Source organism: Melospiza georgiana, chromosome 1 (genome assembly GCF_028018845.1).
Source record: "Melospiza georgiana isolate bMelGeo1 chromosome 1, bMelGeo1.pri, whole genome shotgun sequence".
Lineage (NCBI taxonomy): Eukaryota > Metazoa > Chordata > Aves > Passeriformes > Passerellidae > Melospiza > Melospiza georgiana.
The window spans coordinates 50,793,134-50,808,328 of NC_080430.1; the positions used below are offsets into that span (position 1 = coordinate 50,793,134).

General features: G+C 35.4%; 1 protein-coding gene across 1 annotated transcript in view; it reads right to left on the minus strand.

Moving 5' to 3' along the window:
- The window catches only part of CNTNAP2 (contactin associated protein 2), a 1,020,353-nt gene that overhangs the window by 452,089 nt on the left and 553,069 nt on the right, over nucleotides 1–15,195 (minus strand). The window contains exon 9 of the mRNA XM_058040331.1: nucleotides 3,873–4,022. Within this exon, the coding sequence (XP_057896314.1) occupies nucleotides 3,873–4,022 (150 nt within the window). The remainder of the gene's footprint in view (nucleotides 1–3,872; nucleotides 4,023–15,195) is intronic.

Below are 15,195 nucleotides of genomic sequence, written 5' to 3' on the forward strand. Positions count from 1 at the left end.
AAAAAGATCCACACAGTTATAACAAAGGGTAACAATGAAAAATTTAGACACACCACACAAAGATCTTTAAGAAGAGAACGTTCACAGAAGAGTCCAGTCAATTTGAAACATAGGAAGGTAATTTGTCTCCTAAAATTCCGTCTTCCTTCTATCACCTCTGATTTTATGGACTTCTAGACCAACACAACTTTTCAAAACAAGTTCTACTCCAGGAACAAGACTTCATGTGTTTTGCAGAGAAGGGGAGGATTTTCTATACACCTTGGACTGGTGTCCCATAGGAAACTTACTGCATATTCTCTTCATCTTAGCTCGTCAGAAAAAGCAGCACAGAGTGGATTGACTGATGCTCACAGCATACCTTTGATCTCAAAGAAAATTTAGCCCTTATACTAAAAACTCTCCCATCCTTGAGCCAGTGAAAAGAAGAGGAAAAGTAGACATAATTAAAAAGAAATGCCATAGAAACAAGTTAAAATCATGTCTCTAATCAAATATTTCCTATGGACATCAGGAAGCTATCAGGTGGTTTGGTGAAAGCTTAGGATGCTTCACAAAAGCCCTTTATCTCCAACTGTGCAAATGAGGTTAATGGACTCATTTTCACTCTGTGATTCACTTCCTCTGTTCTATTTCTTTGTTTTAGGCAGATAATTGGAAACAACAAAGAAACATCATTCTCTAGAGCTTAGTAAGGAAGGAAAGTTCACTTCTTTCCAAAAACACAAATTCAAAAGAAGAAATAGAAGGAAAATAAAACCAGTGGGCAGAAAATAAGTTATACAGAAGGGTAATAGGCAATTAGGACCCACCTTCCCACAATCTACACAATCTACAGAAATGCCTCATCTTACACAGCTTCCCCTTACTCTTTAGGCTTGAATAAAACATCACTACTGTCCTTTGGGAGGATCTCAGTATTCCTGGGAGATGGCACTGGAGAGGCACAAAGCAAGGGGAAAAAAAGATTTTAGCAGTACTGAACATAATATTCTCTGACAGAGAAATTAATATTACTCTTATAATTTACTTACTAGTAAATGTACTAAGTACTTTTCTAGTTTTTCAAAACTAGAAAAGTTAGTTCTACAAGCAGAAGTCACAAAATACTCTGATTACCACATCTCCTTTACTCAAATGTCACTAGCATGTGTTGTAAAATTTTGGCTGTGGTGGTCATTGACAAGCATTTTTGAGAAAATATTGTACTGCAGTGCTGAAATGCAACTTCTAAATCTTTTCTTCAGCAAAGACAATAGCATTGCCTATAGTATACATTTGTTATATTGACACCAGGAAACAGGAAAATAAAGAGGCTCACATATTTTGGAAACAGAGAAAGGGAAAGTTTGGAGAACAAAACCCTTGCAAACACATAGTAGCTCCTTCAAAGATGAAGTAAGCCATCAAAGAGTATTCAGAGCACGCTAGAAATGCTGTACAACCTCTCCAAACACAAATTCAATGGACTTACTTTTCTCAGTATTTTGAAAGGTCAAGAAATATAGCAGTGGGATTGCATGAATATCATAACAATGCTATCTTTAAATCTCATAATTTATATTTTGCATATGTTATATATGTTTGTATTTCATAACACAAAGGTTTAACAGTGTAAGTATCTGTAATTATAATATTAAATTCTTTAGCAAAGAAATATAGATTCAATTTTACAATGAAAACATCACCAAAGAACTGATAATTATTTCTGCTAGCCATCTAGCATTGTGCAGATGGCTGTTGCCCTTGGAATTCAAGGACCTATCACTTACTAAACAACCATGTGTATTTGCAGCAAAGAAGTGCTTGATGCTTTCTTATCCTTACTTATTCTGAAGGAAATTAATGAAAATATCTTTGATTAACACCTGGCCCAAATTTTTGTGGTTCCCCATTATTCTCCTTCTCTACATCCTCTTGCAAATGTTATTTGTTTAAAGCCATGACTTGGAGTGCTTCTAAAGACAAGTGAGGAGGCACATGTACATTTGGAGGGAACAGAACAAAAATACCTTTGCCTTATGAGATGCAGGTCATGAATATAAACATTAGGTTTATAACATGCATCCAAAAGACTCTAAGTTGCAGTCTTTAATATATTATTTATATATACATAAATAAAAAACATACATTTATATAGAAATATTCATGCGGGAACATAATATTATAAATGGGTTCTATAAGTTAAGCTTCCTCAGATTCACAGCTTCTGAGTTTATGTGAGTGAGGAAAGTGTTGAAAATGCAGATTTTGAAATAAACTTGAGTTTATTGAAGGTTAGGACACCACTGTTCTTTTGACATAACTTTAGAAGACCTTTCAGAGGACAAAAGATACTAAGGAAAAACAAACACCCCATAGTTTGTGTAACAGGACCATGTATTTGCATGAACAGATGTGGGAATGAGACTTCAGGGATTTCATGATTGACTTCCATATCCCACTGGAACAATATCTGCATGCACGCTTGTTTTTTATGGAAGAATGGTGGAATTATAAAGTACAGGTCAGCAACGACAAATCAAGCAAATTTCATAGTCAACTGAAATGACAACAAATCAACGTGACTTTTGACCAAGAAAGGGTACAAAAGCTACCTGGAGACTATTGTCAATCTGTCCCTCAAAGACAGAGAAACAGAGGTAAAAGACATTTCAGAAGAAATCAGTCAATCTCTTCAGAAATGTAATAGTGGTCTGGTGATTTTAGCTATGAAAATTAACAGAATTTAACACAATGTATTTTGTGCAGCATTTCTCATTGTCTCCTATGTGTGCTTAATAGCTTCATTTAATTAGAATGTCACAGACTGTTCTGACAAATTGAACATACTATGTTTTGACAACAAAATAATTTTCACACTTTAGCATGTGGAAACTGGCTATACTAGAACTCTTACTTGAGGCAATAGGCTAAAAATACAGCATTAGCTGAATTATGGATATTGGAAAATAGGCATGTTACAGCAACAGGAAGTTTAACCCTTGTGACAGACCTTTAATTTGATAACAATGAAATACAAACAACCTTGAAATTACTGTTTTCCCTTCCTATTTAAAGTACTTCATGTAACAATAAATTTTCCATTCCTTGGGTAATATTATGACTATTTATAGTATCACATTTATATTTTATTTTTATTAGACGTGTACCTTGTAAGTTTTAAAGAAATCAATTCTTAACACTGATAAATTCTGCTTTTAAAATTTATGCTCTTTGTCTGAAGAATTTGTGTTCCATGAATTTTGAAATGTGTGCCACACTCCAAAAGTGCTACCTGCTGGGTTTTTTTGATCAAAAATATTTTTAACACAAAAAGACACTTTTTAATATAGAAATTTAAAGTTTTAAAAATCCAAGAGTTCTGATGGCCTTTTTTGATTTTCATAACACTAACATAAAAGACCAAGCACAATAAATACCAAAGGCACAATAAATATCAAAGGCACTTCTTTTTTAATGTATGGACTGTCAACAAACAAAAATACTGAACAGTCTAAGGCTTCAACCTATGAGAGCTTCTCAACTATCCACAATCATGATAGAGCTTAAAAGGCAGCAAAAAAATCAGGGCCTGTCCGGAACAATTGATTTCTTTTTTTTTCTCTTCAGGATTTCAAACTTAAAAATTTTATTTCTCCACTTTGTGCCTTTTGTTTAAATTATCGAGTCCCCTTTCTCTGAAATATTCAGAGATTTAAGAAATCATTCCAAGTTAGATTGAAAGACAAATTAAATTTAGTATTGTACACCTATGGGCTTTTACCCCATTATAAGATACACATAAATGAATTACGTCCTGAACTCCATTTCACCTGTTATATACATTAAAAGACAACAGAACTTTGGGCATGCATTTGATATTTTTTTACCTCCAAAGAAATATTTTTCTCCCGTCTTGACTTGTAGAGGGCTGTTGGTTCGAACAGCTGAAGCTTCATCGCCATCAATGGTGAGGACAGCAAAGTTTTCCTTAGCCAGGAACCGAACTTCATGCCACTGCCCATCATTGAGACCAGAGCCTATGAAGAACAAAAAAACATTGCAACATTTTACTTACTCCAATATTAACTATCTCTAAGTGTTTTGGGTGTCTCTTTCATAGGCTCATTATATAAGGTTTCATAAAGGTTACTGCAGAAATGAAATAATTTTAGTAGGATAATGAGGTATTGTTATTAAAGTGACAATTACAAAGAAATCCACATTATAGCATAAATACAAGTCTTGGAACTATTGAAGTGTCCAGGCTCACAGGCATAACAGTATCTAACTACAGATGTTATCACTGACCTTTCCTATCAAAAGGCCATATTCTGCATTTTACTAATAAAGAATATGTCTTAATTGTTTCCATGATTAAGCTCAGAAGGAAAATATATTGATTCGTCCATTTAACTATAGTGAGTAAGAGTGCCAAAGGGCACATTATGCTCATGTTAGGCAGATATTGTTATAGATATTTCCAAGAAAAGGGAAAGTAAAAATAGGAGGGGAAAAGGCTCACGTAGGTGGTGAATTCACAGCTAATTGGGATGTAGGGCTCAGAGAAGAGGAAGACATTATCACAGAGGAACTTCAAAACCAGCACATGTCTGAAAACCCCACAATCTTACGGGAGCACTGTCCTCCAAATACAGGCAGCAGTGAAGCAGATGGAATTGTTCATTCACTCAGATCTTTTAAAACCCACAGAATTTATATATTTCTCATGTTGTCTCAAGCAGCCGGCAGAAAGCCAGTTTGCTTGGCACATTAAGAACTGACAAAGGGTGCTGGTTTGTTCTACTCATTTAACTACTAACCTGCAGACAGGTTATGCTGGGTCAGCAAGTGAGTAGCAAATGCTGGAGTAAAAGCAAACTGCAAGGTTTGGCACCTCTGACAAGCAATATTTTCTCCACCTAGATGAAGTCACCTTAGCAAAATGTCATTTGCAAAAATAAAGCACAATGCAATGTAATAAGCTGTTTCTAAAATTAAGTGGAAAACAAAATGTCAGCAGAAGTATAATGCAACATAACTTCTCAAAATATCCAAAAGAATGTTACCTTCTTCAAACAAACAACAGTCACAGCAAAGAGATATACCTAAACATTTGATGAATATTTTTTCCCTTAGTGTTTTCGCATCTTTGTTTAAAATATGTAATCAAGTTGTGAAATAAAATAGGGGGCTCTTCTCATAATATTCTCAGAAAATTTATTAGTATGAATAAAAGTGGCAGAAGCCTCTTAAAATGTATAGTAAGAAATGTTACTACTGAAGCTTGTAAGCTTATTCAATCAAAAGTAAGAACAGAAGAAAGACCTAATATACCAAATATGAGGGGATTTTTCCTTGTTTGTAAGCTCCTTCCCTATTTTCATTAGTGCTGAAAAAGAAGAAACTGAAAAACATATAACATAGATAAAATTATTCTTTACTGATAATAAACGAAGAAAGAAAAATACACAATTATTTGTGGACTTCAAAACCAAATTTGTTACAGCATGTGCTACTACAACTGAAGCTTATCAGAACATACTTAAAAGCCAATTTTCCAGCCTGAGATGACCTAATATTAAAAAAAAAAAATCTATTTTATATTTTTATCCAGGTATTCAGTATTACCTTGAACTGAATAACAACGACTAGGGACTGCTGGAGAAAATTTAAGAGTTGGCTATTAAAACATGGGGCACAAAAGCAGTGGCAAGAGCTGCTCATCACAAACGGAGGTACATCTAAAGTATGGAAAGGTACCTAGATCTATTTTAATTGGCAATGAATTAAATTAATTTTCACAAGCTGAGTCTGTTTTGCTTGCGACTGTAATTGGTAAATGATCTCCCTGTCTTTATCTCACTCCATGAACTTCTCAGTCCTATTTTCTCCCCTTGCCCTGTTGAGGAGTGGGAGTGCGAGTACCCACCATGACAACTGATGGAGCTAGAGACAAATGACTGCGCTATGAAGTTGGAAATTCACTGTATTTCATATAATAAGGCTAAGCTCACCATCCTCACCTCTTGAGGATACTCCTTCATAAAAGAATGAACTGAACGTACTAATGAGAAAAGTTTTTAAATATGGCATGAGATGCCAAATACTTCAGTTATTTTAATCTGTACTTTTGTATTTTGCGTTTGTACTGTGCAGTCCCCATGTGCAGTGAAGGGAATACCCCCCAAGCTCACCAGCAGCACTCTGAGAAACTGAACACTCCAATGACTCAAGGCAAAAAGCAGGTGGAGGGAAGGTGGATGAGCAGAGCAGGTGGTTCTCCTGAGCAAATCAGGAAATGAGAGCATGAGGAGAGCTGCAGGTTAAGAGCAAAAGTGATTTCATGCATTCTCTCTGTGTGCACAGCATTTAGCAAGATTTAGCAAGGGGACACACTGTTGTCTGTAAGCTGCTTGCTAGAGGCATGTTTGGAGGAGCACTGTTGTTTTGATGTATTAAAAATATCTGCCCCTACAAGTTAGCATCATTTCTGTCAGTCCCTGAAAGATGACACTGTTTCTGCTTTATGAACTCTTCAGTGTATTGATACAAAATAATCATTAATTAAGGCTGTTTACTTAGCTAAAGGTATTACCCATCCTCATGGAGCTTTGCAGTATGACAGTAATATTCCCAACTGTTCTGGCTCAAAGTTGTCTCAAAAATTCTTGTACAATTTTATGTTTGCTTAGAAAACTTACTGGCACATTTCTTTCCTGCAGAGTTTACTGATGAGTGCTAAGGAGGATTGCTCATTACTACTCAGCAAATACTATTTTCTTTACAGAATTTTGCTCCCCAGTCAAAACACTAAAAGCATCTTTTATCTCTGCCACTGTTTTTATCTGATTTTTTATTTATGTTTATTAGCAGCAATAGTGTTAACCCTCCTTTATAAATGGCACAATGATTTGTGTCAGGAACTTAAATTATTATTGGGATAGATGATGTATTTTATATATATATAATAGGGGATACATTTGCATAGCTGCATGACCTGTTTCTATTGTAATATTTTATTACAAGACTCATGTATATAAGGATTATTTTTGCTTGCTGAGATCCTTCTGTAAACTGAGACTCATTCATAAGAGTAGATCATGTCTCCTTACAATAAAAGAATTTTTAGCTAGAAAGTTTAGGATGACCTACATCCCAAATGCACAATGATGGCTTCTCATTGCAGTTTAATTTCCTCATCTGCGCTGATACATATATTTATTTGCATTCCTTTTCTTCTTAGTCTTTTTTTAGTATGCAAGTTGAGAGAAATAAAAAAAAAGAAATGCATATTGCTGTCACCACAAATTCCCTACTCAGTTCTGGAAAAGATGGTTTCATATGCAGATTAAATATCTTAATGAAATGCATTCTCTCTATGTAGGTTTTCTATTTAAATGACATTATTTAAAAAGTAGGACTCTTGAGTTAGGCACTTTGATTGAACAAGAAGAAACAGATGTTTTGCTTATTACAGACATGGAGGAAGAACTAGATTAACGAATACTAAAAAAGTACAAGGGTTTAATACATAATGGAGAATTCAGAAAGATAACATCTGGTTGAGTTTTGCCTCAGGGAAAACTATAGCAGCAAAAGTCTCAAATTCTTCTATGGATAGCCTTGTGTGATCAAATCTTCCTTTCAAAAGTACTGACCCATGCAGTGACTACCAATGAGTGCTAGCTTATACAATCTACTGATGCACCTGGAAAAAATTCTTCTGAAGTTAACACCAGAACATCTGCCACATCAGAACAGAACATTGTATTAATTCTGATGTAGGACTGTAACTCAAAATTCAGTTTAAATGTAAAGAAGGAAACAAGGAAAGAATATTATCATTATCTCCATGAAGCACTGGAGCAATGCAAGGCTATGCAGCTTCACACGGGTTGTTAGTTCCCACTGCTGTAGTAAATACTCTGTATTGTAATTTCTTGCATATTCTACTAGGAGATGAAGCCCTCAATACTCAATCTGAAGGCAGAGGGAAAGGTTTATTATTGTTTTCACTTTAGCCAGACAGAACCACATTTCAGCATGCTCATAATTGTTATTCCTGGCCAATCCCTCACCAACTCAGTATATCTTTGCATTAGTATTTCTGACTATAAGAATAAAAGCCAACAATGTTTGGTTTGAAACATTCAGCTGTGTTCAAATATACAGCAGTATATGCCAAGAATATTCAATCAGAAAAAGATAAAATATAATCACCAGATGTAATTACATGATCTGTGCCTTTTTTGTATTTATTTGATTGTAATTTTAAATTGGAAAAGCAAAATCACAGCTCCTCCAAAAATAATATTTTAGATAGTTTCTTCAATAAGCTATCTAAGTATATAATTTGTTTGAGGACTTTTGATTCAGAAAATATGTTTTTATTTTAATTTTTATCCATTTTTTGACTATCCCGATGAGCATTTATATAAGCTAGTGTAAAATGCAGTCCTTGAAGGTATTTTGATGATAGAAAACCTTGTTCTCCCAACAGAAACAAAACAGTCTTTTTAAATTTTGTCCTCATGTTTAAGCTCAGGGTTCTTTTTTAAGGTGAGTAGTTGGAAAAATGTTCCAATTTTGCCTGTTGGTGATATCTAATTTAGACTGGTTTTGCTCTGAAAGTTAAACATAACACAACATTATCTAGACGAGAAAAAATGAGAATATAGCTTCATATGCATCTCTAACCTTCTATGTACAGGACACATTTTTGAAAGAGCAGGTAATTTTCTTGTTTCCACAGTTAATACTGTTGTGCAGGAAACAGAAAATACAATAAATACATAAATCTACAATGCTGCAGAGTCTTTATAATATTCAAACATATCCTTATAAAAGGCTTGGCAACTAGTGATTTTAATGTAATGAAACATAAATCTGGTAAATAATGGTCAAATTCATAAAGATTTCTTTTTGTTCTCCTATTGAAAATTAATAAAAACAGATAATGTTTACACTTGAATGACATTTACAAATTCTAAGTTTAGATGCTTGTACAATCTTGTGCAACTTCTGAAAAAATTTTAGCTTTTCAAACACAGCATTTTTCTCTCCTCTCTCTTCTCTTCTTCACGCTTTCTTTATTTTCATTAAAAAAATAAAATTAAATTGTTAAATTTTGCCTTAGACATGAAAATACATACACTTGGAAAATAGAATGTTGATATTTGTTTCAGCTTGAAGAAAGAATGCTGTTAGAGATCAAACACAATTTTTGCCACTGTCCTCTTTCTCTATTCCAGTCAATATCACATTAGAAAGTGTTGGTTCTCAAAACACAATCTGGGCCCTGGAATTGCATAAGACACTTGCTCAATGGCAATCACCTTCATGAAGGGCTCCTGGATTAATCTTTACTAAGAAACAGGCAATGGTCACTCATTATCTGTTACTGACCATTACTAATCAAAATGGTCATTATTTAGCAGAACTTTAATGTTAACTTAGATATTACTTAGTTTTTAGCTAACTATTCTGAACTCCCCAAAACTATTTGCAGATAGCATCTAGCTGTACCTGCCTTTTAGCTGGCAACACTACAATTACCTTACAACATCGTCCCCCATACCCAGACAATCATCATCATTGAGACCTGAAGACGTTTACCGACATCTAAAAGCACCTAGAATGAAAACAACTTTCTTTACTTAAAACTAGGAACATATTAATGCAAAATATGATCTATTATTAGGAGTCAAGCAATGTCAGTAATTGCAATCAAATCTAGCAAATTAACTCTGCTTTATTCTACACGTACAATTTACAAAAGAAACCTCAATTTTTTTTTCTGGAAAATTGTTTTCTTTTTTCCCTTGTGAATTATAAGAAGAAAACCACCTTAGAAACATCATTATACTTATAAATCTTTAACTTCATTTTATAATTTTAATAATCATCTACTAGATACCATACTGCACTGAATCATTATTTTTATATGCTAAGCATCTTAATATTTTGATAAGTGAGCTAACCAGTACTTTCCATCTTATGAAACTCTAAGATACTTGTTTGTGGCTATTATTCTGTCATACTTTGTTTAACTTTATTTGAGAAGGCCTTTCTGAATTTGAAACTCTTTTGTGTCATTACAATTTATATTTATTGTACATTTATTATTTGAAGGCCTAAATTTGAAAAGAACAGAGCAACTAAACATCAGTATTTTGTCTTATCTTTGGACTAATCAAGTCGAGATGCCTACAAAACCATGACAGAGAAAGTTCTTATTTTTGGCACATACATGCTGGCTAAACAATGTAAAAAAATAAAATAAGTAGATATTCCAGACAAGGGAGGAAATTGAATCTGTAACTTTTAATTTCACAGTACTGAAGTATTCAGGGAAGATTCAGAAACATAGACTAGTGGTATTTCCGGAGATTTTTCCCCTAGTTCCCAACTTAAACACTTTCACTTTGGTGTAAGCAGCATACTTAAATTGCAAACAGAACAGAATTCAGTGCAGAGGCTTTTGTTGGTAAGAAAAAAGAAGGTACAGAAAAAGCAGAAAAAACTCCATTGAACTAAAAGGAAATTGACATTGCCTGACCAACAGCTAAAATCAAATGTAACATTGTTTTGATATTTTAAATGCTTGAGACAAGCTTACCAGCCTGGGTTCTGAATCAACAAGAATATTTAAAAAACATTTTTTAGTAGGAGATTACTCAAGGGTATAAAAGCTGTGCACATCTTAAAATACTCTGGCAAAGTGAAGCCTAAATATGTCTCAGATATCCAAACAGTTTTTTCAATGCATGTTTTGTGGTCATCAATGCATGACTGAGAGTTTGAAGTATATGATGGGAGAAGAGGTGACTGAGCTTTATTACTTAACTTGTGGTACACAAAACCAGCTTTTATGTTGCTCATTTGGCAATACTTTCAAATCAGCACCTGCAACACTTTCATTATGCTCCTGCTTAGAAGATACAGAAAGCTCTAGGCTCCAGAGTTTTTGAAAGGAAGTTTGCATAGCAGCCCTCTTTTGTAACTTATTACTATTATACAAAAATTCTGTTTACAGTTTTATCTTCATTGTACATAGTTCCCTCCCAGCAAATAGGAGAAACATTGCAATTTTTTCTTCTAAATTAAATATAGTGCTTTTTACAAGGATTTGCTCATACCTCTGCCTCTATTCCAGAGGCATAAACTGTAGAAAATCAAACCCACCGCTCCTACCAGAAAAAATTAATAAATGTTGGCATTATCTAGCAAATACCAACGGCCAATTGATTAGTGTTTCTTCATTATCTCCTTTTAATTCAACTCAAGCTACATTAAACAATTTTTTATTTAAAGCCTTTTTTTTCTTAACCTAGAATACTCCACTGCCAGAACCAAACATATGAAAACTGATTTTCTTTGAATGACTTTCCGTAGAGTGGTTGAAATTCTGTTAGTGACACATTGAGGGTGGACTTAACCTTGCTGCAGACCAGTTTTGCAGCCAAAAACAAATGCAGAGAACTCTGCACCGCAGAAGACAGTTTTGTGCATGAACCAGGATCCTACAGAGGTGGAGGTAAAGGTTTACATGCAAACTGAATTGTGGTTTTAGTTTGTTGCTGAAGTGTGTGTATAGAGCAAATCTTGCACTTGTCCCGTCATAGTGGACTTTTTTTGTATTAGTTTAAGTCTCCATGCCTGAGGGCTTTATTTGCTTCAGATGAAACTAAGGCCAGACTCACAAACCCCCACTCATGTGCAAATGACTTTGCATGGACTTTGAGGTCTCAGCATGAACTGTTCTGCTCTGTTGCTCACTCCCATTGTGCTGCACTGCTTGCTACTGAAGACAGAGCCAGGTCTAAAATGTTGAAAGCATTTGCTTTGGACATTGGGATCTTGATTCAAAAAGAAAACAGCCTGTTCCCTTCTATCAGGACCCCTAAGGAAAGAGTGATAAAACCCTGCCTTAGCACTCTGAAAGGGAGAAGTCCAAGATGCTCCTTGCTCCAAGAAGAAAATATTTTCTCCATAATTTGTGTGCATTTGCTGTCACAGATCCCTGTTTCTGTTAAGTAGGTGCATCTCCAAAACCAGAAAGGTGGCAGAGAAAAAAAACCAATAAAGTTCTTAGCTGTTATAGATGGATAATGAAATGATTGGCTTTTGCAATTAAAGGATGAATATTGTGTGAATTGTAAGAGAAGCTTTATTGATGTATAGTTATGTTACTGTAGTTCAGATGCCCTCTGTTCTCCCCATAGTTCCCTTTTTCCCCCCTGCATTGTTGCCATCAGACATCTGGGGTTGCCCAGGACAGGTAGAGAGAAGGCTGCACAGGTGTCCCTTGTGTCCCTTACCTGGGGCAGCTGGAATGGAAAAGCTTGGTGCTTACGGGGTGCAGCATGGCAACACCTGATCTCCAATCAAGTCACAAGAAAGCAATCTCCACTGATAAATGGCAAAGAAGAGCTGACTGACAGACTCTGGGAGGGGCCAGGGCTGGCTGATGCAACCCCAGGGGTATAAAAGTCTGAGCATCCATCTTGGAGATGAACCAACCATGTGGTATCACATGGGCAGTTCCCAGCGCTGCAGCTTTTTCCCTATGTAGTCCTTTGTTGTATTTCTGTTAAGGTTTAATAAATCTTTTTAATTTTTCAAAGTGAGCACTTGTTTCTCACATTAGCGCACAACAATAAAGTCTTAAAATAACGATAATTTCAAATGATCCACTTTCTTAACTAAAGTTATTTTTTAATAGAATAATAGAATCACTAAAACTTGTAAAGACCTCCAAGATCATTGAGTTCAGCCTTTGACTGAGCAGCATCATGGCAATTAAACCACAGCACTAAGTACCATTTCCAGTTCCTTGAATGCTTCCAGAGATGATGGTGCCACCATCTCCCTGGGCAGCCTGTTCCAATGTTTAAACACAGTTTCAGTGGGAACATTCTTCCTGGTATACAGTCTGAACCTGCCCTGGCACAGCTTGAGGCTATGTCCTCTTGTCCTGTCTGTACAGGACAATAATGTTATTATACATTCTGCAATCTTGGTTAAGAGCACAGTAGCGGGTAATCATAAAATATATTCTGTCTCAAAAGCAGACACAACAAAAGTATTTGTATCTTAGGGAGTGCTTTCCCAAGAAAACCATAAAACATAATTTAAAATGCTAGCATTTTATGACTGCTTTACATTTTACTTAATATTGCCTTTCACAGACTGCTGTTGGAAATGCAAGCTAGATCTCAGTGCCAAGATAGCCTGTACTCTGACTCTGTCCATTACTCCGTCCTACGCTTTAAGAGTGTATTTCCTGTGTTCATGTAGGATAAAGTATCTAATAAAAGCAGCCTTTCAGCATAAAAGAAGTTCTAAGAAGTGAAGAAACTCGAAAATGCCTCCAGCTCCTCTGCTTCCCTGCCAGTTTGACATGGCAGCATTCCTTCTCACATGCATTTTTCACGAGGGGTTGTCGAAGAGGAATACATTGTTTAAATTACAACCCCACACCTTTGAAAAGGTATCAGACCATCTATTCTTCAAATAAACAGTGCCCTATTTTGCTGCTCCTAAACACAGCATTAGATGAACTGTGAATGTCAGTGGAGTTGCCCTAGACTCCTGGAAAATGAGGAATGACTTCCCACCCAGTAAGGGAGAAAAAGGCAGTTCTTTCAAACACAGCCACACAGCAGTGGATCTTTCGGCACAGCAGCGAGAACAGAGCTAAGCAGTTACAGTGCGGGGTCCTAGAGGAGCTGCCTTTGAAATGCAGAATGAATCCACTGGCTGAAAGAGAGGAGGGCCAGGAACAGAGCAGCCCTGTCAATATAATTCATAGGACACTGGGAGAGCTGACATGGGAAATACACTGATGCATACCCATACGCACATGATACAATATCTGCTAGTCAGGATCAGAGGGATTGAGAGATCGGAAGCTGTGATGTTATCATTACAACTCTAAAATCATATGTCTCAGAAATAATAAGTGTAAAAGAGCCACACAAATACCTCTGTCCTTTGGTTACAGGGAGTTCAGCTGGGGTTAATGTCACTGATGAGGAAATCACAATGGTGAGCTAATTATAAATGCCTCTGCTGAAGTCCTGAACTTCCAGGTATCTGTACCAGATGAGAATTTAGGCCAACACACAGAAAACCCCAAGTTTTCATGAAGCTGGATTAGATGAGCTGCAGTATCCTTCACACCTACCAGCCTGTGATAATCAAAATCCTTGCAATGGAGAGGCATTCACTTTTCCTGGTCACCACTACTACTAAATTTCATGATAAAAAAATTGCTTCCAACTCAGGTTATGTATACTGTACCCACTCATAATTACTGAATCTGTTCTGACAGTGAGGGAATCAACCTAAATTAATAACTCCTGAGCATCAAGTAAGTTAGAACAAACTTCTGCCCCGAAATGCAGCTCCACTCCTGCAGCTGCATCAATCTTTGTGCGAATAGAAGGACCAGCAGTTTGTAGAGTAGGCAAGCTTTTACAGAATTTTTATAGAATTTATTTCTTTAAAATTTCTAAAGAAGGCACTCAAGCCAAAGACTCTAACTCAAGTATGAAGGTTGTGCATAGATTACAATTTTGTTTTTTGTTTCTTTTTCCTTCAGGCATTCTGTTAAGGGGAAAAACGATTGATTCTAACAGCTCAACAGTTTTCTTACAGTACTAACACACTTCAAAAGCTTTTTAATCTCTTTGCTGACCACACAATTGTAATAACCACTTTATTACTGCTTTTTACTTCACCAGTATTTGTTTAATTTGTTTAATTTTGTTTAATTTGTTTATATTTGTTTAATTTTGTCTTTGTTCTAGTAGGCAAAGGAAGAAATAAATTTTACCAGAAATTTTGTCTTCTCTGAAAAGATTAGGAAATTAATAGTTTAGTCTGTCTGTGATACTTAGGAATAAGGTGACACTTCATGAATCATATTTAATTATGGTGTCTTTTCCAATTTTTATTTTCTGTCCTCTACCCTGTTAATAATTCCATTAGTTTTTAAATAAGAAGTGAGACCACAATGGAAAATAGAGAGGTTAAAAACTAGTAGATTTTTTTTTCCTTTTCTGCAGTTTTATTAAAAATTCCTAATGCAAATATAGGGCTTTTATGGGGTCAGAAAATTTCATCTCCCTCCTTACCGTAAAGTTTCTTTTCAATAAGAACTTGATCTGCCCTGCTATTATAATTTTTCATTGCAGGTTTTCTGCT